We start from the raw sequence: 25,529 nt of genomic DNA on the forward strand, positions 1-25,529 counted from the left end.
ATATACACCAAAAATGAAGATTTTTCACTGGAATAGTTTGTCTTATAAGCCATCTTTGGCATGGTGAATGCAAAGACCTGAAGATAAGCAAAAAACCACGCTGAACTGCATTCCTGTAGTTTGTGGGTAGGCTTGGGGGTAGACCAAGAACTAACCCTCAGAAAGCAATCACTGACCAAATAATCTGAGTTCAGAAACAGATGCGTGCAAAGAAGCCTGTTCAAACAAATAAGGAAAACATGCAGCACATACAAATCACTGGAAGCTTCCAGTCAGTTCCTGTGAAGACAAAGGATAATCGAAATTGAACAGAGAATGCTAAGTACATGGACTATAAATACCTTCCCTTCTTCCATGCATATTGTATAGCCTAGGGCATTGGAGGCAGATGTGGGCGTGAAATGAAATTCCTGTTCCTCGTCAATTTTGAACAAGTATCAGAAATAAAATTGTATCAAGTAGCTGTCATTTTTCCCATCGTATCAGATGATGACCTTGGAGCAGCACCTTTCCTCACTGCCTCACTGGCCACCTTCTGCCATGCCTGCCCGACTAAACTTTAGGTCCTCATGTACACAGGTCCTTGACCTAGTCTTAGGAATTGTGTATTAAAATTTAAATTTTAAGAGAGCAACAGAACTTGAACTACATAAGGACTGCTAGAGGAAATAAAAATTGCCAGCATGGCTTCACTAAGGGCAAATCATGCCTGATAAATTTGGTGGCTGCCTACGACAGGGTTACAGCGTTGATGGATAATAGAAGAGCAACTGATGTCATCTACCTGGACTTGTGCAAAGCATTTGATGCTGTCCCGCATGACATCCTTGTCTCTAAATTGGAGAGACATGGATTTGATGGATGGACCACTTGGCGGATAAGGAGTTTGCTGGATGGTTGCACTCAAAGAGTTGTGGTCAATGGCTCAATGTCCAAGTGGAGACCAGTGACAAGTGGTGTTCCTCAGGGGTCGGTATTGGGACTGGTGCTGTTTAACATCTTTGTCGGCGACATGAACAGTGGGATTGAGTGCACCCTCAGCAAGTTTCCTGACAACACCAAGCTTTGTGGTGCCGTCGACACACTGGAGGAAACAGGCTGGGTAGAGAATGGATTGAGAACAGTCCTGAGGTGAAGGACTTGGGGGTGTTGATTGATGAGAAGCTCAACATGACCCAGCAATGTGCGCTTGCAGTCTCTCTGTCATGTCAACAGATGTCAGATACTGCTTAAATTGTGACTCGACTTTGAGGCCTACTGCATCAGATATCAAGGTCTCTCTCACTCAATTTAAAAACTGGAATTAGCATAGTAATCTGTTTCCTTCTCGCACCACTGTGGGGATATCTTGTGATTGCTGCTAACTGATATAAAACATGCTCCTTCCTGTTACCTTGATCTCTCCCTGTCTGACTTTTTCTGATTTACACACAGACTGGATGTGCCCTAGACATGTTCACAGTAATTAGTACAATAGGTGCCCTGACTGGGGACTCCAAACCTCACCAGACACAAATAATGCATCCACAAGCACCATGTGTAATGCAGGACCACAGCTTGCTACTTGGTGTAATAAATGGCTACCCTTCCTCTTAGAGAACAACCCCTTGGTGTGCACACCACTTGACTGCACTGTAATTTACACACTAGCATTTTTAACTGGACTTGGGGTAATAAAGATGTGCAACTCTATTTCGTTAAGCAGACCCTCATTAAGGATTATTAAGAGTATTTCAGGAGCAAGGTCAAGGGAGTTATAATAACCACCCCATTTTTAAGCTCCTATTGAGCATTACCATGTGTAATGCTCTGTAAACCTCATGTTTGCTTCCCAGTATAATTCCCACATCTACTTAATACTTGTCTAATATACATGCTATAACCAAGAATGTTCTTTGAGGCTACCTTCATCATTTTTTCTCAATTGGAATTAAAAGATAATTGCAATATATTCAAGAGACGCTAGAGGGAAGCCAAGACATCTCAACAACTCTCTCTACCAATACAGCTTGCAGTCCTAAATGCAGTTAAAAACAAAAAAAAAATTAACGTGGTGTAGAAAATACCAGTTATACTTACTATATGTAAAGATGCCAAACAAATTATTAATTTACAGCATGGCTTTGCTGTTTCTTTTTCATTGGCACTCTGCATGCTGTTAGGCTCCAGGCTGTTGCCTCTAGGTGTTCCCTTGGTGATGCTGAGAGCCTGGGAACTTTCACAGTTCTAACACTTGACAGTAATCTCATGAAGCATTCAGACAGTATGATAACTTGTGAATATACACTGTAAATATGGGTGGTGAATATGTTGGTGTATTTTATTCCTTATTGGCTGTTTGTTACACAGTTGCTCTGGTAATACCTACTCTAGACATAATTTTTTTTGTTATTTTTTTTCAGCACCACCACACTGACAAGGCTTTCAGGATGTGTGGTTCATCCCCTCTGTGTGTCCCTTCACCATCATTACAAAAAGGGCTCATTTTCACCCAGGGTACAGAGGTAAGTCAGATGCAAATATGGTCAGAACAACTGGTTTATATTCCTGCTCTGAGCTGCAGTGATCAGGCACAGGGCTTCTTTAGGGTACCCCAAAAAGCTCTGGTCATGTGATTGACTTGCCCTTAAGTTCCCCTTTCCCCTCTCCCAACTTCTTACTCTGCCACCCACATTTGCTCCCAACCAAGCAGCTGTTTACCCTTTTGCCATTGTCCCCAGTTTTGCTGACTTGATATTCTCGTTTGTTTTTTTTTTTTTTTATGGGTGCTCTTGGTACCTTCTACCCTGGCCATTAATTCTGTTAAATTAGCACTGCTTTATTTTGCCCGTAGCATGCTGCTGTTTCTCATCCCACTGTCTTTTTAGAAGCGACGCAAATCAGGGTTAACCATTGGCACATATACCTTAACATATCTGTTTATCTCCACTCCCCAGCAAGAGGGGTAACAAAAAAAACAAAAACAAAGAACATTTGATATACAAAATAAGCTGATGGTAACACAATGCCAAAAATAGCTTATTATGTTAAGTGCAAGGGAGAAAAGCCTTGATATAAAGCTTGATTGCAACATTTCAATTTACCTGTTTAAATACAAGACTTGCATTAAAATATTTCTTGAGATACATCTCTGGCTCTCTAAGGTGATTTTTTTAAAATTTATATACACGTATCCAGTTGTAACACTTGACAGTAGTCTCATGAAGCATTCAAAGAGTATTACTTGATAAGTATACACTGTAGATACGAGTGGTTAATGTCTGTACGATTTCTTCCTTCAAGGGTTTATAACATTATGTTGAGTACTAGCCTCAGACAGGTGACCAGCCACCTGATACAGTATAATACCCCCAAGCCCTTCCCCAAAGTCCCACAGTCTACGCTTCCAATGCTCACTGGATCCAGATGGTGTTGCCTCTTTCTGGTCTGCGAGACTCCACTGTCAGTTCTCCAAAAGTGGAGAAAAACTGCTCCATTTCCTTCTGCAACATATCATTCCTCTTCTCTGCATCTTCCTTGGCACGTTCTGCATTACGCATTTTGATTTCTACCATTGTGAACTTCTTCCGCTCTTGATCCAGTTCTTCATGCAGGGCCATCATTTCCGTCTCCAGGGTGAGATTTCTCTGCTCCAGGCTGCAAAAACAAAATAAAAGCAGACAGCTCCTGAGCAGCACTCCTCACTCACTCGAGCAGAAATGCATGCCACTGACAAATTCATACACGTGTCTAAGCTACAAAGATTAGACTGAATTTTTGAGAGGTGTATCTACAAACCATGGCTTCATCAATGAACCATTCTCATAGGGCAATCTCTTTGGTAGCTCATTTAGAAAATGCCTAATAACAGCCACTGGCAAGGTGCACAGTAGCAAAAAGCTCCATCTAATTCTCCACGAACAGGCTAAGTATTCCTTTTACTTCTGGAAGTGTTGACACCCAGCTCCTGCTGTAGTTGCAGTAGTGTCACTTACACAGTCAGAATAATGCCCTGAATGCCTTTGCTAATCTCTTTTCTTCAGTCGATTTATCTGCTGTACCTATTTGCAAATATGGATCGACAATTTCAAAAAAACTGCAATCAATATGGATTTTGTCTAAAAAAACTGACCCTATTTCAGATCCAGCTTTCCAATGGAAAGCATTAGAAATCCTAGTGGTACTAAACACACAGTCATCATGCATATTAAACATTATAAGAAGTGCTCTACTACACTGCATACTATGCTGAAAATAGTGACGTGGGCGAAAGACTGCAATATTCTGTACGTTGCACTTTTGCTGGCAGCTGCTGCTGCCAGTAGCTCTCACATGTTGTGATCCAGCTATGACTTGCAGTGCCAGAGGTACCATGCAAAGGGCCGCTGTGCAACAGAGGTGAGAACAGAAAACAAGTCCTGAACAGCTTTACTGAAGAACCTTTATTACAAAGCAAGCGCATTCATCTCTGCACTGTTGTGTGCACTAGTTAATGTTATTGAACATGATCCATGGGCTAGTTGAACATGAGCCAACATTGTGCCCTGGCAGCCAAGAGGGCCAACCGTGTCCTGGGGTGCCTCAAGCACTGTATTGCTAGCCGGGCGAGGGAGGTGATTGTCCCGCTTTACTCTGCGCTGGTGTGACCTCATCTTGAGTGCTGTGTGCAGTTTTGGGCCCCACAGTACAAAAAGGATACGAAGCTACTAGAGAGTGTCCAGAGGAGAGCCATGAAGATGGTGAAGGGTTTAGAGGGGAAGCCGTACGAGGAGCAGATGAAGTCACTTGGTCTGTTCAGCCTGGAGGAGACTGAGGGGAGACCTTATTGCAGTATACAGCTTCCTCACAAGGGAAGGAGGAGGGGCAGGTGCTGATCTCTTCTCCCTGATGACCAATGATAGGACCCGAGGGAACGGCAGGAAGATGTGCCGGGGGAGGTTTAGGTTGGACATTAGGAAAAGTTTCTTCACCCAGAGGGTGGTGGAGCACTGGAACAGGCTCCCCAGGGAGGTACTCATGGCGCCAAGCCTGAAAACATTCAAGAAGCATTTGGACAATGCACTCAGCCATATGGTGTGATTTTTGGGGTTGTCCTATGCAGGGACAGGAGTTGGCCTCGATGATCCTTGTAGGTCCCTTCCAACTCAGGACATTCTATGATTCTATGTCCAGATTTTGAGGTTATTCACCGATGATTATGGCCATCCACCCTAGCAACCTTGTTGTATGTGAGAACAGTCTGCACTATCTGCAAAGACAGGGCTCACCCTTGCCTTCTTTAACAGGTCAGAGCTGTGAAGAAAAGGCTCAGGCAAAACAGCAGTGCAGAGATAGGACTATGAGCAGAGGTAACTCCCAGATGCAGCACTGTCTCAAGAGAAACGAGGACTCTGGAAAGGAGTTGCAGCAGTCTCCCAGTCCCAAAAACTACAGGTGGAATAAGCCACAGCACTGCTTTCACTGGAAGCTGACACCCAGTTTCCCTTCTCAGTCCCTGGAGAACAGGCATCAACTAATGAAAACATTGTGAGAGCCTACTGATTTTGTTAATTAGGTTCTACAGAAACTCACGAGGTTCTGGCTTTATTTTTGATGCCAATAGGATAGCGAGTCACAACCACGGCAAGCAATTGCTCTGAAACAAACCCCTTTGGATCATATCACAAAAGTCAGAGTATGTCAACACTGAAAGATGGAAACTTGGTGGCGAGCACCCAGTGACTGCAGCTAGTGCAGATTGCTAGCAAGTCACAAGAGGGAAAACTTGGATTTACTCTGCAAAAGGCAGTCGGATGGTAGAGCCAAACTGTCTTACCTTTTTATCCTCGTCTCATACTCTAGTTTTTGCTTGGCCATCTCTTGCTTCAAGCTGGACACCAGGCTGTGCAAAGCACTGTGATTGTTAGTACTGTTGGCCACAAACGTTTCACTGTTATCGCTGCTGCTGGTGGCTCGGCTGCTGTGGCCCCCCACACTTCTTCTGTCACTTTTGTTCTCATAGTCACCTGGGTTAGAGATGTCTTCATGTGGTGGTCCATCCAGCACTGAGTCTTCAAAGTTACCTGCATAAAAGTCCTGCTCAGGGCAGGTGGTGGTGGATGAACGGCAGGAGTTGGAGTTCTCAGGGAGGGATATTTCACAAGAGGATGTTGACCAGGTGGCACTGTCCACACTCTGTTTGTCATCAGAGTTCACCATAGAGAACTGCTGATGGACATTGTCATAGGTGGAAAGCCTGTTGTGCTGGCCTGACTCACTCACCGATTCCTTCTGCTTGTTGTCCCTCAGTGTGACGTAGCCATTGGGCACCCAGCCTGGGGTCCGGCTGCTGAGGGTGTTGCTCTGTCCGTCTGTGCTAGAAACACCCATCCGCACACCTCCATTCTGCACGCTGTGTGTGCCCATCTTGGTCACCGGTCCTTTCAGGGACGATGTTCTCCTGGTTTGCAGGGTACAGTTTGGTAAGGTCTGGCTCTTCTCAGGACCCTCCACGGAACTGCTGAAGGACCCATTGGTGACTATGCCACTGCCTTTATTAAAAGCAGGATTTTTTTTCACCATGAGTGGTGGGCTTCTGGTGACATCTAGTTTCTGGATGCTGTTCCTGGGGCTATTTGTCTTGCTGCCCGGCAGAGCAGTTGGAGACTCATTGTCCATGCTTCCCCTTTGGGGAGACTCAGGTTTGTCCCAAGAGCAGCGCCTCACTGCTGTTTCCTTGGTGTTGTTGTTCTCTTTGTTCTGTAGCTGCCCCACAATCGCTTTCTTTGGCATTTCATTGTTGTTGTTGTACACCTCAGGTCCCATCTGAGGGTCTGCATCCTTGGGAAACAGCTCTTCATGTTTGCTAATCATCACTGACATTAGCTGCTGAACTACTACTGTACCTGAAAGGAGACACCAAACACATGGTCATTAATGGCCTGTTTTGTTTAGGGCATAAATATACTTTATCCATCAGATTCCACAAATACTTAGTAAACATTTGGCTTATACAATGCATCCATCTGTGTAACACCCTGAATGTTTAACACACCTGAAGTGCCTCTGGCTACCGGGCCAGATCAGCACCACCTCTTCCTTCCATCAAACCAAGCCAGCAGGCCTCACAGACCCCCTAAGAAGAGGAACTTCTGTGAAGAAGCTATTACTGTGACAGTAGCTGCATCCCAGGAAGACCACAGAAGGAGATAACGAGTAGCAAAGGATAACATCATTGTAAGTAAGTGATGTGTTTCAACTCAACGTGGCGATCATTTTTAAAATGAAAGTCTTATTCTGGCACAGTACTTGTGTTTAGTAGATTAACAGAAAATGGGCAGGCAAGGGATTTAGATTTTAGACAGATGTTTTAGTCTTTTGGAGCAAAACAGGGCAGTAATATGACAGAATTAATTTAATGCAAATGCCTTTAACCACTCTGTGGTGAGACTATATGCAACCAGGAACCTATGCCACGTTATAGCACAGTTCAGAACTAATGCAGGACCACAGCTTGCTACTTGGTGTAATAAATGGCTACCCTTCCTCTTAGAGAACAACCCCTTGGTGTGCACACCACTTGACTGCACTGTAATTTACACACTAGCATTTTTAACTGGACTTGGGGAAATAAAGATGTGCAACTCTATTTCGTTAAGCAGACCCTCATTAAGGATTATTAAGAGTATTTCAGGAGCAAGGTCAAGGGAGTTATAATAACCACCCCATTTTTAAGCTCCTATTGAGCTTTCAGAGGCATGCTGTGCTCTTCTAATCAACGGTTTCACACTGTGCAATATTGTTTTACATCAACTCCTTCTTAATATTCTGGATCTTTATACCCCACCCTTTTAAAATACAACTACTAAGAGCCAATTCAATGTGGATACTTGACAACATTTTTTTTAGTGTTCTTGTTTGCTTGTTTGCTAAGGCAAAATCATACATTAGAACTGTGCAGCAGGAAAATTCACTTAGTTACTCCCGTGGCACATTTAGCTGTATTCCTCCTGAGAACATTAGCTGTTACGCACAGAATTTTACTACAAACACTGCACTGTATTCAAGCAACTTCTCCCACTGCGTTTGACAGGAAAAAATTGCCCCATGATTGGAATTCTGGAAAATCTCTGTTGAACCAAAGAAAAACAACTCCTTATCCCCATTTTACAGGTATGGTTACACATAGCTGCATGTTTGACTTTGAATGATTGTGCAAGAAAAGCACTCTCTATCTTCCAAAAAGCAAAGAGCAATGAAGAAGGGTGACCATGAGTACAGTCTTTGTTAAAAGTTCCTATACATTTAGCTATGCATAGCCCATTTGCAAATCAGCATTGTCTCATGTCACATCTTAAAGTTATGCTTAAAGAGAAGTCATAAATCTGTTTAATCAAACCTGTTTCTCATTAGTTAAAAAATGTATGTATTTCCCTTCAATGAGTGTAGTATCCATGCCATTTCCTACAGCAGCCACCATCATTTTAGTGCTAGGGCTGTTGATAAGCAGGCTGGAGAGTTGCTTTCAAGAAGTGGAAAAACATATTATTTTCCCTTTCCACCTGGTTTAAAAAAACAAAACAAACCAACGAAAACTTTCTTGCTCAAACTTTCAAAAAAAAACCCAACCCACAAACTTTAGGCAGCAGCCAGGTCTAGAAAAACATAAACCTAGAAGATAGTATTTTATTTAGGAATAGCTAACTCTTCTCTCCCCATCCCAAATCTCCATTCATCTCCTCTGCCCCAGGTGAGCTGAAGATATATTGTATCCCATCAGTAAATGTCATCCTGTGAGACAGCGTTCTCATTGACTTCAGTGGTATAAATCACCTCTGTGACATCTCTCTCCAGTTGCAATCTATTGAACAATTCAAAGTACTTTTTGTACTATTTAATGCAAAAGCATGGGAAAACAGGGACAGTTTTCTGCCTGACCAAGAGAAGCATTCACAGCAGTTATCTACCAGCCTGCTAAGCTCTACAGAAGTTTCAGGGTAAGAGAAGCTACTATTCCAGTCGGTCTGGCAGTTCTGTAGGTACAAACAGACAGGTTGAAAGCGAACTGATAAGCAGCATGCGCGCATGCACACACACACAAAAAACCCGTTAACTCCTGCGAGAGACATGACAAGACAGTTGAGGAGGAAGGAAACAAAGCAGGGAAGACTCTTGTGTTTCTCTCTCAAAATACCATGGGAAGATGATGTAAGATGTGTAAACTAGGATTACAACGACACGGCGAAGCTTATCTCTGCACCCGCATATCAGATAGTCACAGTGCATTTGAGACATGTACAGAAACCAGGGGGAAGCCACAAATGCAGATTTAAGGGTATTTGAAGCCGCACAGGCTTGATGATACTCATGCACAGTCATAATAAACATGCACGTAAATTGGACACCTGCTCTTGCAAACCCTTTTGAGTCAAATGCATGATCAAACCATTCTCTGTGACAATGAGAATCCAGACATTGAAGTGAAGATGACGATTAAAAACCCTTTCCATGTTACAAGGTTTTCTGGCTTGTCTGAGCTACTATTCAGACAGCTAACCCTGGGTATTCACTGCTTTCATACATTATTTGGAAACACCATGTTTCTGTTCACAACAACATAGTCAGTGTGTTAAGAATTAAAAGGAAGAAGGAGGAACCATAAGACTTCAGAAAAGCAAGTAAATGAACAAAGTATATGGGGAATTGTTGTATCTGGGGAAGAGAAAAAGCATCAAACTCACAGAAAAATAATAAATCCACATGCTTTCAAATAAACTATGAACACTGCATTTTCGACTTTTGGTAAAATTTTCAGTGCAGGATCTGTGTACAGCCCTAATTTCTGAGAAAGTTAAGTAAATCCTACATATTAAGAAAAAAGTGATTGGAGGGAGAAAAAGCGTCAGGTACTTTATGGAGAATTAAAGTCACAAAGATTAAGCCTAGGAGGAAATTATAAGAGGACATCGTCATGGCCATATTTTTGTCTTAATCACAGCAAAAAGCTACAGCTGGACATTGCTGTAAATAACAGAATGCAGCTGACAATTTGATCACTGTTGTGCAAGAAGGCATGTAATATACCACTGCCTTGTGGGGGATTCTACATGGGTCACTGCAATATGAATCTGTACTAACTTTTTCTCATCCTTAAGAACAGCAGGTAAAATATTAACTGCACTCCAACCACACGTGCTGAATAAGAACATGCCATATTTGCAGCAAGTTTCGAGAGAAAAAGTACATTTTTAGTGAAGTTGCCAGGGCAGCACAATCTCATGCAAAGTCTGTTTGCAATGCTGTCCCTTTGCAATCTCAGTCACTTTTATAGTAACCTGCAAGATTTAACCCAGAAGTTCATTCAGGTTGAAGAATTGTGTGTCTATAAAATAGATACATGGAACTTACTGCACATACTACATGGACTGGTATGTACTGTTAATAAACCTAAAGACATTCCTTCTTTCTATTACAAGTTATGTATAGTAAGCTCACCCTCCATGATAGTCAGAGGATCTTCTACTTTGGGGCGAAGGATGTTGGGGCCAAAAACAGTAGCCAGATTTTGCACACTCATTTTGTTTACACCCGAATAAGACTGGACTTCATCAAGGAATCTGTGGGGAAGAAAGAGGCCTTTAAGGAACATGAAAAAAGGAAATTTAGGAAAAAAAAAAAGTCAAAGCAGTGACGGTTTCTTAACATAGTTCAAGTATTCCATTCCAAATCCTCATGGAGCATCTTGAAAGCTCAAGGATATTCTCCTCAGCTTCTTCAGATTTTCTTCAAAATGATACATTGATAACAAAATTTAAATCTCAATCTGGACTGACTACAAGATAACTCCATTGAAGATGGTAACTTTCTCCAGCATAATTAATCAACTACTTGGCTCAAAAAATATCCTCAAAATGCAAACTGTCAATTAAAAAAAAGTTTATATTCTTTTAATTTTTTTTTTTTTTATACTGGGAACTTTCTATCAGTTGACAAATTGAAACTGTATAAGACATGGTTTTTAAGATCTTAGCTGTATCCACGAAACTATTCTATATGCTACAAGACATACACAGTTTTCAAGGATACCATGCTTCAGGAGTGCACAGCCAAGGCCAATAACTGCAGTTAGAAATGGGAAAACCAGGGTCCTACAAAGAGGACAGCATATATTCACTTCTATCTTCTTGCGTTTCTTGCTGAGTGCAGCCTGCTTATGAAAGGAAAGTCATAACTGTGCACCTTGATAGAGCAAATTAGTAATTAGTCACGCAGTAAACCTGTATTTTTGGTGCATTCACTTAAGTTCACCAGTCCTCTGACTGTGAATAATGCTTTTCCTTCAGGGCACATACACAGACAGGTTTCTCTGTCAGCTCACAGTTATAAATACCATTGTGATATTCTTGCAAGAGAATTTACTTACCTACAGATATATTTCAGCAGATTATAATTGACAGCTGGCAGGCTCTTTACTTGCTTCACCAGTTCTTTCAGGCCCTTTAAGTGGTTTAAGGAAAAAAAAAAAGAGTGGGGAGGCACAGTTTCTTAGTATTTTACCAGAGATTCAAAAAAATGTCAGCAATTCCAATTACAAGACAATAAACACATCACTGAAATTGCAGCATTAAAAGCTATATACAGGTTGCCATCAGGAACAGCTTGTAGAACCCATTTTGGATGGGGAAAGCTATACTTGGCTAACAAGGATTAGCTCCGGATAAAAATAAAGAAGTAAATAAATAACTCAGTTTCATCCTGTCTTTCCCTTCTCTTTCACTCTTTTTTTTGACCAGCAGCTCTGTTCCTCAGGCTGAGGCTTCCAGGGACAGTTCTGGTTTGAACTAGTTCGCATTTTCATATGAGAAACTATTTGGGTATTTTACCCATTTCTGGTCCATACTAGATTCTTACCAATAAAGACTTATTTCAGTTTGTGCCCACCCTGGGAATGGGACAAGCAGATATCAGACACTAATTTCTGTGCCCTGTGGAAACAGACCCTGGCCACACTCTTTACCAACGAGTGCCTTTAGACTCTTTTTCAGTGTGGGGTTTTGGTACTTTGCCAGCATCAGTGGGGTCTGATTACAATACGTTATGAAAACAAATGCAAATCAAGATGGGTGGACCATGATAGTGCACAAGTTTGCTGGTTGTGGGCTAAGAAAGGTAACAAGATGCACAGCTCTCTCCCTTAACGGTGACTGCACTTTTAACTTCTGCATGGAGAAAGACCAACTGAAAATCTAGTTAGCCAGCCTTCTAGCTGGACTGCTAAACCACCATAAAGAGGACTGAAGTGGCTCATCACCTACAGTATTGATTTTTCACAAACTGCCAGCACCAACAGGCCACTAATTTGAATCTTGCTTTCAAAATGAATTTAATAAAGTGCTTCAGGGCATAGTTGCAGAGGAACTACATAAATACACTCTGGACTAAGCCAATATAAAAAGATTAAAAATTTAATCTGAAAATTAACATCACTGCAAGTATAAACTGCATGATGACTAACTGCGGAGCTGTCAGGTGGCTTTACACTGGAGCTATCAATGGTTAGAGACATGCGCAACCCGCACAAGCAAATTGCTGCAACTTTAGTTCTGAGGATCCCCTGCCATAACTTGTGCAAAGAGCAGCTCAAATTAAACCAGCCGAACAGCCCACTCCCACCTTTTGCAAGCAGCTGACAAAAATTTGACCTTGTAGCAAGCTGTAAAGGACAGTGAAGAAACCAGTCTGATTTCAGTGGGTGTAAGAGATTATGACCATAGAAGACAGTTTGCCACAGATCTTCCCCCCCACCCCCCCATTCCATCAGATGGGAACAACTACCACCTCTGCTGTTGGTGGTCATCAACTGAAGGCTCAGAAAGGAGATGGTCTCTCAGTTAGAAAGGAGGGGCTTCTACTCATCTTAATTAATTAGGTAGGAGGGGTTCCAGTTCTAGCAGGATTTGAAATGTCAAGAAGGAATTAAACAGAAATAACGACCTTAGAAAGTTAGGGGAGTAGACTGAAATCAACAGAACGAGCCTATTTGTATTTACTTTGAAAAGAAAATGTCAGGGTTGACCTCATTACACATAAGCACGCAGAACGATGTAAAAAAAGCACTTAGTTTCTTATGTCTTCAGGCTAATATATAGCGGGCCTATGCCACTGCAGGGTACGTATGATGAGTCAGGACCCTTATTTTGCTCATCTGTGTTATGCTGTTTTAAAAGAGTCTGGAAGGTGGCCCGCTTCCATCTTCTTGAGGCCTTCTGATTCAATGATCAGCAATGAATAGAGTTCATTGGCCTTCAATCAAAAGTCAGTAAAAGTTGGCATCCTGACACTTAGAAGAAAATGACCCCTGGTTTAATGGCAAGAGTTGGACAGCAACTACTAGGACCCTTCCTTTTACAGTTCAGAATGATAATCCATGAAAATACAAGTCTCTTTTCATGCAAAATGGAAGCTACTGACCACAACGATGTTTACTTGAACTGGATTCAGTGGCACGCAATAAATACAGCTAAGGTTATGGTATGTGCCTTTATTTAGACTTCCAAATGACCTAGGTGGCAACAATTTTCATATAAAAACAGCCTCAATTAATAGATGCACATCTTAAATTAGGATAGTTAATCACCAGCTTCCCTCCTCTTCAAAATTGGAACAGGTTATAACATGCCAGCCTTTCATTTCGCCTTACTCAAGTTGGCAACTCACCGTTTCTTCCTCCTTGCTGAGCATTTTGGCACAGGAAAGAAAATCTTCGTATTTTGCGTATGGTATGACTGGCTCTGGGAGTTCCCTTAAGTACAGCTTAAGCAGTGATGCCACCGTGTGCACATCTGTATTGCTGTTGGGTTGGAATAAGAAGTTGTTACTGTGAATCAGGATAATACTGTGAGACTGACAGGCTAAAAGCTGTCACTTAACATTTCCATTGCCACCCCAGATTTTACTCATCAGCAGTATATACATTTATAGATCATACCTGTAATCTGGGGTTTTTTTTGAGGGTTGTCCTATAAAGAACTTAGGATACCTGCAAGCAGGAGTCTGTCAACTCTGCTGATTTATTACTATAAATAATTACACATAAGGTCCTATTTGCAGGCAGAGGTATTGAGAAGATCCTGGCTCTCACTGACAGGCCTCTCACATGCAAAATCCATCTTAACTGATGCTTTTCATTTTCACCTGAGCCAGAAACCAGGCATTATATTTACACGGTGGGGATTATTCTCCTACCAGAGACAGCCCCAGCTCCCAAGACATGCCCAGCATGTCTCAGTTCCACTGTATCACCATCTCCTCTGGTTTCACTATTAAGTAAGCAAATTTTAAAGGAGACCATATATACCACAGGTGTGTAGTTGAAACTTCCCCATCTGAATTACAGTTCTTTCCATGGCATGCATCTTTTTCCTATGCTCCCACAAAATGACTACTGTGCCTTTTAGCTGTACCATTACACCGAAAACCTGGATATACTTTACACACAGAACCGTAAATCCATGGGAAATGAGTTTTAGCTTTATCCTGTACTGAGTAAGCTAAGGCATTGCAAGTCACCAAATTTAGAAAATGTCTGAGTGCTAGCACAACAGGTAACATTATAGGGCTGACAGTCGAAGAGCTGATAAGACACATGCTTTCTCATAATTATATTTGCAGAAACTCAAGGTGTCTTTGGACACAGCTAGTAGGAGCCTAGGCTGTTTATTAGGTGTACTAAAAGTAAGAAGGATAGGGAGAAAGATCAAAATCACAAGTTCAAAGTATGCAATAAAACTTGCTTAAATGTTTCTGTGGTGTGTAAAGTTACATTGTGGTAACTTAGGAGTTCTCTGAAAATAAATAAATAGAAATAGATAAAAACTACAAGTTAGCATGAAGAAATCTCTCTTGCGTTACTTCTGACTGCACCTCTGGGTTTAGCTACTCAGGCATTTATTAAAATCCTTACTACATGCTTTCCCTGGTTCAGATAAAGAGTTGTACTGCAAGCTGATATATTTCCCTCTGACTTCTGAAAAATCAAAAAACCAGATACTAAATTATGCTAATTTCATTCATAAGAAGAAGAAAATGTACAGACATTTCTAAAATGTGCATTATTGTGTATTTTCTTTTTCTTTGAAGGCTTCACACTTGGAACATTTTTTAAACTCACAGTCTCTCAAAGGAACCATTGGCATTTGACGCACTTAGGCTTTGCTAGAGGTATGTTAATCATTATTTTGGAATGATTTGTTAAAACAATAATGGCTTTTACTAAGTTAAATCTTAACAAGAATGATGGGAGCAACCTTAGATTAACGTGGTATGGTATGAGCAATCTAAGTCAAAACAGAAGAAAAGAAATGATAAAGCACTGTATATATTTAAATGTTAACCACCACAACCCTCCTCAACATAAATTCCCAGAAAACATTTCTATTTCAATCATGAATAATTCCCAGCCAAAATTCCAAAAAGCGTTTTCTAGAGAAACAATATAAACAAAGCACTAATGCAAATCTGCATTTTTAAGGAAGGTTTACATTCTAATCCTTTGATTGCAACCCTCTCCTTGTGGACTGGCTTAGATCCAAAACGGGAATCCTGTGTTTACCCCACCCCGCTCCTTGGATGCATATATAACATATATAAGGAACAATACTATACATGAAACTAGATATAGTTGTACTGTTTTAGGAGATTTCAAATGCTAGCTCAGATTTGGCCTCTAACCTTTGCCTTCTACCTATCCCCAATCCAGCTGCAAACTAAGTGAACTGAAGCTCTTCTTGACATCCTGGCTAACAAAACTCTTTACAGACTGCACAACCCAGAGGCTTAAAACCCAGACCCCAATAATCTCTCAGGTAGTTGCTTACATGTCTTGCTGCCATTGGTGCTAGTTTTTAGAGCACAACTGTGGCATGCTTGCCCAGGCAGTTGCCACTATTCAGCAAGAAGCTGAAGCAAATTTTACAGGGAGATCTTCAGCTTCCTAAGCTGTCGATGCATCAGGAAGCAAAAAAGCAAATACAGAGGGAAAGACTTTTGCTGCTCAGACTCTGAAGGAGAGCAGCAGCCACAGAGAGCAGATGTGAACTGGCAGCCTTAGGATAGTGCCCTACATTGCAGCATGAAAGGCAGCAAAGGCCATCAATCTGCAGAGAACTTAACTCTGATTACTCAGCACTGATGGTCTTTCTGAAGATTTTATTATTACTGTTTTTATTATTTGAACAAGGAAACTCCCCGGGCCTTGCTGAAGAACTGAACCACATCTTTCCAGAGACCATTTGCATAAAACCAGAGAGGCCTTTCCAAAATATAAGATTCAAACAGGCTGAGTGAGAGAAATTACTGAAGAACAATTAAAAGTTGGCACACAGGTCTCCCAGTGAGGGCATTAAGCAACATCATCTTCCCTTCTTTGTACTGCCAGGATCATGCTTCGTGTAGTACATAAGAATAATTTTACACCAGTCCCTTGGTGTGAAGTGGGATACTTGCTCCTTGAGGGCACAGCAGATGGAGGATAAAAAAGCTGAAAAAGGGGACAAAAGCCCTGAAAACTGATGCAATTTATAAACTTTCTCCTTTCAGTGTGAAGTACTGGTAGACTATCACTGCGAAGGATTAGTTGAGCGCTAAAAACTGTGGCTCTACCAAGGAAAAGCTGAGAGAGAAACGGGAAGGCAGGATGCTGAGGAGCAAGGAAACAATAAGAAGTCTTGTGTTCTCAAACTAGCCTCCTGAAGTACATGTCATATACGAGTCTACAGAAAGGTGCTTTCTGAGCTGGGGTTAGAAACCCAGGTGCAAATCAGTAGACGGGGACACATTTGCAATCTTTTTTTTTTTTTTTTAAATTTGCTTCTGCTGACCGAATGCTAAGGCAATACTGCAGACTGCCACAAGATGGTAGGATTGCAAAATAAGATTTTGGAAAATTTGTTTTGTTACCTTTTTTCCCCTTAACTGTACTGGAACACTGCTTAGGACTTAATCTATCTATACAGAAATTACCATACAGATTTTCGCAGCATAAACAAACATAGATACATGCACTCACATACTGCCTTCAAAGCTCTTTAAGAATTAGATTTTTTAATTCTATTTAGCAACAGGTAGACAAAAGCTAGAAACTTTCTTCTTTCAATGTAAATATCGGTATTAAAATATGTCAATATTTTTATAATAATGTAACTAAAAGAGTGTTTCATACCATCTGAGACCTGTTTAGACCTTGTAGTCTAGTATTATTTTTTTCACCTTTTGTTTTAAAATACAGAGGAAAACTTAAAAACGGTAGACTCCAGTTTTAACCCAGCTATATTTTTGGTGTTTCAATCCACAAATACCATTAAGCTCATTTCAGCCACAGAGGACAGCTGTGAGTTTCAAAGGAGTGTTGAACTGCAAGCTCTCTTGAGGATCAGGAGCATTTATCTCCCTTTCTGGTCTGCAGTGTTCTATCCACAGTCTAAGTAAACCAACAGCATTTATATATCTGCCTTGAGGGCATTTGTGTAGTTTGTAAGGCATGGATCTTTCCAAGGCCTGTAGAGGACGTTTTCCTCCTGGACTTTTTCCAGCTACGACTGATCAGTTTAAGACAAGGCAGTATGTCTCCCTTCAAACCTGGCCTTGCCTATATTCTAGGACCATTACAGCTACAGAAACTTAATGATTATACCTATCTTGATATTTCTTTTGCTGACAGCGTAATATCAAAGTGGTCCATGATTACACATTGATAATTAACATGATTAAAAGTATTCCTTAACAAGTATTAAAATTGAGTATGTCAATTCCAGCAGAAAATCCTCTTGTTATCTAAATTGGAACAGCCCTCATTAATTGAGGCAAACTTTCTCCAAGTGCACAATGAATAATTACAAGCTTGAAATGGGAATGACAAAGCACGAAGCAGAAAACTGAATGCAACACAAAAAGCATCAGCAAGCTGAGAAACAGTCTATTTTGGTGTGTCATGCTGGAAAGACTGAGATTACTTACCTCACTAAAGCATTAATAGTGCTTTACTGTTGATATGTTTCCAAAGGAGCATCCCCCACTCCACCACTGTCCATGCAAAGGCATTACAAATGCAAATGCACCACAGCCTCTCCTTAGTCATCGGACTACGCATAGTCAAAGCCCCATTCATCTGAACTTTGTCATTAATATCCCTCATGGCATTGCTGTTTTGACAGCACTTTCCATTGTGATACCACAGACACTGTGGAAGTGGCTGTCAGACCGATACACCGCCTGGAGTTTTTCACCCTTTCCACCACAAACAAAAATTACTGAAGCCCAGCAGGTCACCAGAAATCCACGCAGAACCCTCACACTTGGACAGGCAGACAGTGTGTTCAGAGAGCTGGAGTCAGCGCTACAGAGCACAAAGCCTCATAAACTCTCAGAGGAAATATTAACAGGGCAAGGCCACATTACAAAAAGACTAACGCTGTGCCAAAAATAGCTCTAGATCATGATGACACATAAACAGTTTGCATAAAGAACAAACAGTAGGGAACAACAAGCTGTGAGGCTATAATTCAATTTAGGAGTTCTGGTAATAAAACAAAGGAGAACAGTACAGTTCAAACAGTTTGTGTATCAGTACCTCCTGGTACTAGAATTACAGCTCCATCATTTCAGATGTGTCACCGATCACAGTCCTGGAAACGGAGAGTCTTCCTTACCAACATATCCTGTACCCACCACAACATCTGCTGACTGTGTCCCTGCTTAGCTGCATTCAGGTCTGTGGAGCAGCTCTCAGACCAGCATAGATGTTTGCCTGACATGGGAGGATGAGTTCCTAACTGGCTGCCCAGTGTGTCCCTTTGCTGCCAGTCTGCAGACAGTGTAAGTGAGATGCTAGCACCCATGATAAACCAGTGATGAAACACTGAGTAAGCAACATCAAGAGAATGTTACAAATGTGCATAACTATGCACAGAGAGAATCAGAGCATTGCTGCTGCGGAGAAGCCAGTATCCAGAGACTAGGAGGGCAAAGCCTGTGTCCAGTAACGTTACAGTGAATCAGGAGTGGTTCGACTGATTTTGGGAGTCAGGCTTTGGTCTACAAATGCAAAGGTCAGGTCAAATGCCTAACATATAACTGGTTGAATGCCCTATGTGATTTTTGTTCCCTTGTGTAGGTATTCTCAAAGCATTATTCTCTATATCATTTTCCTATATAACGCATATCTAGTACAGGCAGTACCGTGTCTAATCTAAGTACGAGCTGAAATTTTGCCTAACACTTGTGAAACATACATGAAAGCATTCACCATTTTAATCCCTGCACTGTCTGTTCTCCTCTCCTTGCTGCTGCAAGAGCCTGGCTCTACTTTAAGTCAACACTGATCTCAATTCTTATTTTTCTGTTTAGACAGAGAAAAAACCAAACACACATTCTGCTCCTTTGTCCTTGTGCTCATGATTTTTACGACTCACGCTACCTTCCAGGGACCCACTCAGGGGAGTAAGCACCACAAGGAACACTGAAGATTGACAGACTCTATTTCCAAGTTAGACATCCACTTCAGTATTTATAACAGCAGCCAATTTATTCAGGTTAGAGAGTGATGCTTTAAAAGCAGCAATGAAGACAGCAGTTGAGGACAGACAAATGAAAAGACAAACTCTATGGAAGGATGTTAAAAATTACTTAGAAAAATATAGATCCTTAAAGAGAGACACAAGTGCTTTCAGGTAAGGTGGGCAGAAGACTAAGAAACAGATGGGTTCCCATCAGGAAAAAAATCAACCAGGGCCAGTGAATATGCTGCTATATTATTTTATCATTTGATAAGTTGTTCAGAAAGGCTGTTAAGTTTCTGCAAGTTTTTTGCAGGGATTGAAAGTATATATAAAACATGGTAAAACACCACAAATAAACTACCTGTTCTTGTTTACTGGAAGAGAAAGCCACAAATCTTTCAACCCTAAGTAAGGATGCTTTAAAAAACACACTCTCAGATCTTCCACATAGTAACAAAATGTCATCCTTTCTTAAAGGTGACCATGGCCATCTAAGAAGTCATTTGTCATTGGCACGTGAAATAATACACTTTTTTTTTTAATCACAGCTGACACACCAACTCCAGTTCTGAAACTGAAATTCACATGAAGCAACTACAAATATTCATTCACTGCCAATAACTAAAAACACACTCTCCTACAGCAGGACACCAATTAAACTGATTTAATGACCCTTGCATCACGCTAGAAATGTGTCTCCTAACATGTATTTAATTGCTAGACTAGGTCTTTAAGTTGTGCCATACGCAGAGGTTATTTCTGCTAGCTGGTTAGAAAGAGAGCTAGAATTAGAACGGATGCAGAAGTGGCTCCAGAGGCATTACTGATGAGCAGATTGTGAGGATCAGGGAAGGAAGCCTGGAACAGGCAGAAACGAACAGGAATTTTCACAGGCCTAAGGCCATTTGTGTTTGGCAGGAACCACCTTTCTAGTAAAGACTTCATTTCACATAAAAATGTTTTCTTTAGGGATTACTGCACTTTCCCACTAGGAAGGAAATAAAGCCCCTTCTATGTGGGGAACTATCTGCTTCTAAACAAAGAAATTCTTATGTACAGGCTTGTATTTGGAAAATAAAAGAACAATTTTCATAACGAGTGATTTCCAAGTCAATGTCTAGTTGCAGTATGTACAGTGCCAGTGCAGACTGCAGCCCCACTGAGACAGGGCCAACTTCCTGCATTCACCAAAATTTTAAAATATTCTTGGTCTCTGGAGGAGAGTAAGAATTGTGCATGTGGTCCTTCTCACCTTGAGGGTATTACATTAGTGCCATTCTCGTCATTGTCTTATTTTCCATCAACAATCCCAGTGATCAAATGCACAGGAACATACCAGTTCTACATTCTGGATTATTTGGCTCCAGTAAATAATAGTTAGCTTTTGCCAGCTATCACATACTCCCACTTACATACCCTTTTCTCAGCTGATTGCAATGGTGACTAGAGCAATAAGTAATATTTTGTCCTATAATGTGCTGCATTCTTCTTTAGAGGAATTTGTACCTGTGAGAGAATGTAATAGGAATTTTGTTGTGCTAAATATGCATTTATGTGCTTTCCTTCTCTCTTGTGCATACACATAAACGCAGGCTGGTAAGCTATGTAACTTTAAACTCTTCTGAACTACTGGACTATATACGTCAGTAATGGTAGTTATGAAAATCTAAGCCACATACATCGATCAATCACATAAGTATTAATATTTGTTTCAGTGACATTTCAAATATTCTTTTCTCCCTGAGCAATCTTGAAATCTCATGTCATATGGTAGTAATTGTGATGAACAGTAGATGCAAAGAGGTAATACAAAAAGAGAAATCCAATTTTGTACCCCTTCTAGGTAAAAACTGTAGAACAAACCCTTATGTTATTTTCCTTATGCAGTGCCATATCCGCTATGCTATTTTTATGGAACAAATAGTCATAATCCACTTTGTATCATTACAAATGTATGATTTGTAAAGGAGCTGAGGGACTTTAAATTTAAGATATAAGTCACACAAGCAGAGAGAAGCAAATACCCCAAGGACAAGCAAAATGGATTCCTCAGAGGGGACAATTTTACACAGAGGTGGAGCTGTACTGGAAATACCAAGGATATTTCAAATAGTAGCAAGCGTGAGTGCCTAATTGCACTGTTAGTTCCTTAAAGCAGATTTCACAATATGTGCAGATACATACAGAGGGAGTGAGGTATTTATTGATTTTTGTTTTTAAACTGACATAGAATTTTCAAGTTGTTTTTTTTTTTTCTTCACATAAAAGGCCTCAGCAGTTTTCAGTTGTAGCAGCTGTACCTCCCCTTTCCAAGACTGCGAGAAATGCTGATGTTCCAGTTTTCATACTAGGGGGGGCTGGGGTGTTGGATGTTTCAGATCAGATACTGGATTTTCTCATTCTATGAGTTTGAGAAATTTCAAATACTGGTTCCATTCTCATACACATAGCTCATGATTCTTCAGCAACATCTTATCCAACTATAAGATTAAGATCAAATTAATACATGAAGGTTTTTCATAGAATCATAGAATGCTTTGGGATGGAAGGGACCTTTAAAGGTCATCTAGTCCAACCCCTCTGCAATTGGCAGGGACATCTACAACTAGATCAGGTTGCTCAGAGCCCCATCCAGCCTGGCCTTGAATGTTTCCAAGGATGCGGCATCTACCACCTCTCTGGGCAATCTGTTCCAGTGTTTCACCACCCTCATTGTAAAAATTTTCTTCCTTATATCTAGTCTGAATCTCCCCTCTTTTAGTTTAAAACCATTACCCTTTGTCTTATCGCTACTGGCCCTGCTAAAAAGTCTGTCCCCATTTTTCTTATAAGCCCCCTTTAAGTACTGAAAGGCTGCAATAAGGTCACCCCGCAGCCTTCTCTTCTCCAGGCTGAACAACCCCAGCTCTCTCAGCCTTTCATCATACAGAGGTGCTCCATCCCTCTGATCATTTTTGTGGCCCTCCTCTGGACCCTCTCCAACAGGTCCATGTCCTTCCTGTACTGAGGGCCCCAGAGCTGGACGCAGTACTCCAGCTGGGGTCTCACCGGAGCGGAGTAGAGGGGCAGCATCACCTCCCTCGACCTGCTGGCCACGCTTCTTTTCGTGCAGCCCACGATACGGTTGGCCTTCTGGGCTGCGAGAGTACATTGCTGGCTCATGTCCAGCTTTTCGTCTATCCGTACCCCCAAGTCCCCTAGTATTTGCCACTGTCTGACTTGTCCTGGATTCACTCTGTGTTTTTGTAACTGACTTGGTATCAGAACATCTAGCTGCTAATTTGTCAAGTGTTTTATGTTTCAAAACATGGCTGCATTTTCTTTTGAGCAAAGCTGTTTTACTTTGTCTTTCAAATGTGCCACATTTGTTCTGTGGTCTTCTTTGCCAAAGGGGTGTGGATAAGAACACAAGAGGGGAGAAGGGCAGGGTCTCCACAGAACCGTGGACAGCAGCTGAACTCTGGGCAAAAGAGCAGATCTGTGCCTTTGAACTCCATCTCCTAATGCCTGTAACCATTGATGATGATGATGATTTAAGATGGTGCAACCATCTTAAAACAGAGATGACATTTTAAAGGAGTGCTAATCATCGCTGTACAATCTTACCTTTGTTTTTGCTTTTAATTCTACAGGTTACGTATTTTACTGAATTAGCTAAGAAAGCATAAAAGGAAGAAGGATTATTTAATAATAATTTCTTACACAAACATATAGACAAGCCTACACACACATTTCAAAGCATCTTCACTTGTTCTAAAGTCTTTGTTTGACTTATGTGTACTTATATACAGAAAAAAATGTCAGCATGAAAAACGGCAAACTCCTCAAACATCAGCTCTTTGTATTAGTTCCAACACTGATGACAGCACGTAGTCATTCTCCCAGACAGAGCTAGTGACCTGGCACCGCTATGGAAGTGTGACCTGGGTTCCATTGTGTTTTGTTCCCCATCAACAAAACCATCAGCTCAGCTCTAACTGCAAAAATCTTTATTATTATTGATGTATGAGAATGGGCAAAATGTAAATTAATAAACAGAACCTAGGTAGATTTTGCACTACTGGACTTTTGACTAATAATAACCTATAATTACAGATTAAACACAGTGGATCTGGAGGTTCATGAGAGACAGTAAGCATGGACTGCTAACATATATATTTTTTTTTCTTTTCTCTACAGTAACTTTTCATATTGTGGCCACTTTCCAAGAGCTCAACTTGTCAAAGAGGTTGCATCAAACCTGGAGACCATGCTGCTGTTCAGCACAATGAAAAGAAAAGTTACCCCAAAACAAGGTAAACACATAGGCACTCTATAAACACTGTGAAATGAACTTCACCTCAAAAGTTTACAAATGGAACAAAAGGTTGGAGGAAAAAAGTAGATGCCCAATGGAAACAATGACAGAGATCAGAACAGAATTTATGTCTGGCTGACTTCTGGACAATTGCTACACCTAAATCACACCTCTCCAAACTCAAATGTGAAAAAGTAAACTGAAAAAGTACCCTTCACAACGAGACATGCAGACACACAAGGTCAATGTTCTATAAATTCTCAGCTTCAGAAGCAGAACTGCAGGACCAGCAATTTATAGGCAACTCCTGCTGATGTTTCTAATTGCTACAGTAGAGATTATGTGCCTTCTTCACAGCAGTAGCATGTAAAATCTCTTCTCCATTTCATCTGCTAAAGCTCAGCTAGCATGCCTGTTCCTGGGGCTCATTACTGTGTGCTACAGATGTTGCTAGATAACCTTGCAAAAAAAAAAAAAGAAAGTATGTGGTTGAGCCCTGGTCTCATTTGTTTTGAATAGATAGAACTTGTGCACCTCTTTCAAGCTGTACCTCTTAGTGGGGTGTTCAGTACATCATCTTCCCGGAGTTTGGGGGCGGCTTGTTTTCTTAAGCATTTCCTCCACAATTATTTGGCTTACAGGCACGGAAAAAATAACCTTTTGTTTCTGCCATTCGCCTACTTGTATCTCTGGTAGAGGCTGTGCCAGAGACATGACCAGTAATATTTATCTTAATGTCCAAGTAAGGAAAACATACCCAATGGATGCTTCTTTACCATTTTTAAATAAGTTACACGGTATTTGAACAGTGAGTATGCTACAAACATTTATCACCTAACACTATCACTTCCCACAGTCCTCTGGCTCCTTAAAGCTATTTTCGGGTCAATTATCCTAACTCTCATCTTCCGATAAGAAACTAATAAACCTCATAGGAAGACAATTCACTTTTCCAGAGCATTATAAATTCTTGACATTTCTTAAAGTGAGGGTCAGGACTGTGGAAACTGTTGGAGATAAAACAGCATTACAGATGTCTGCCTTCTGTGCATCTGTGATACACATACCTTCACGTATAACAAATTTGCTCACTTCATAGGAATAGGGAAGGGAGGAAGGCAAATGATTTCCAGCAATCAGGTTCATATCATGGCATGGTTTCGCACTGAAAGGTCAAGCTATGCTTTCCTTCCTGTTACTTGCATTGCTATCATTCAAAGGTCCCACGAAATACATGTAACCTGCCTCTTCCTCCAAATTCACATCAGACCCTCAATTGGAGTGAAGTATCCTAATTCCATTTTGGAGGTGTGTTACGGATGTCACTTAGGGCACACATTGAGGACAACCACTGTTTAACAGTCCCTTAAACTGGAATTTCATTACCATCGTATTAATTCTGATCAGAGTTAAAAAGGCTATGTGGTATTCATAATCCACTGGTTCTGCTTCTCTGATTGCACACTCTGAATATGTGGACTACTGCTACCAACTCTTACAGGAGAGCTGAACTTGCACAAAAAATTAATCTTACCAAAGACTGAAGTCATACACAGCTGTGTGAACAGGACTGGGTTCTTCCTTGGCCCAGAAAATTCTCATTAGCTTTGCAAAACTGTATAAATATTGGAACGCAAATTGAACCTGAACCCTCAAAACAACATAGGTTTGCTATTATGGTCACAGCAACTTTTATTTTAAGACCAAAGGCCCAAAATTGT

The 25,529-nt window shown here is 41.0% G+C and overlaps 1 protein-coding gene across 1 annotated transcript in view; it reads right to left on the reverse strand.

Annotated features, from left to right (window-relative positions):
• Nucleotides 1-3,392: 3,392 nt before the first annotated feature.
• The window catches only part of ARHGAP24 (Rho GTPase activating protein 24), a gene marked incomplete at its 3' end in the record, with an annotated part of 222,085 nt that continues 199,948 nt past the window's right edge, over nucleotides 3,393-25,529 (reverse strand). Inside the window, exons 6-10 of the mRNA XM_082316436.1 lie at nucleotides 13,675-13,807; nucleotides 11,381-11,454; nucleotides 10,453-10,574; nucleotides 5,795-6,863; nucleotides 3,393-3,636 (exon numbers count right to left, since the gene is read on the reverse strand). Of these exons, the coding sequence (XP_082172562.1) occupies nucleotides 3,393-3,636; nucleotides 5,795-6,863; nucleotides 10,453-10,574; nucleotides 11,381-11,454; nucleotides 13,675-13,807 (1,642 nt within the window). The remainder of the gene's footprint in view (nucleotides 3,637-5,794; nucleotides 6,864-10,452; nucleotides 10,575-11,380; nucleotides 11,455-13,674; nucleotides 13,808-25,529) is intronic.

Source organism: Platalea leucorodia, assembly GCF_965183815.1.
Source record: "Platalea leucorodia genome assembly, chromosome: 6".
Lineage (NCBI taxonomy): Eukaryota > Metazoa > Chordata > Aves > Pelecaniformes > Threskiornithidae > Platalea > Platalea leucorodia.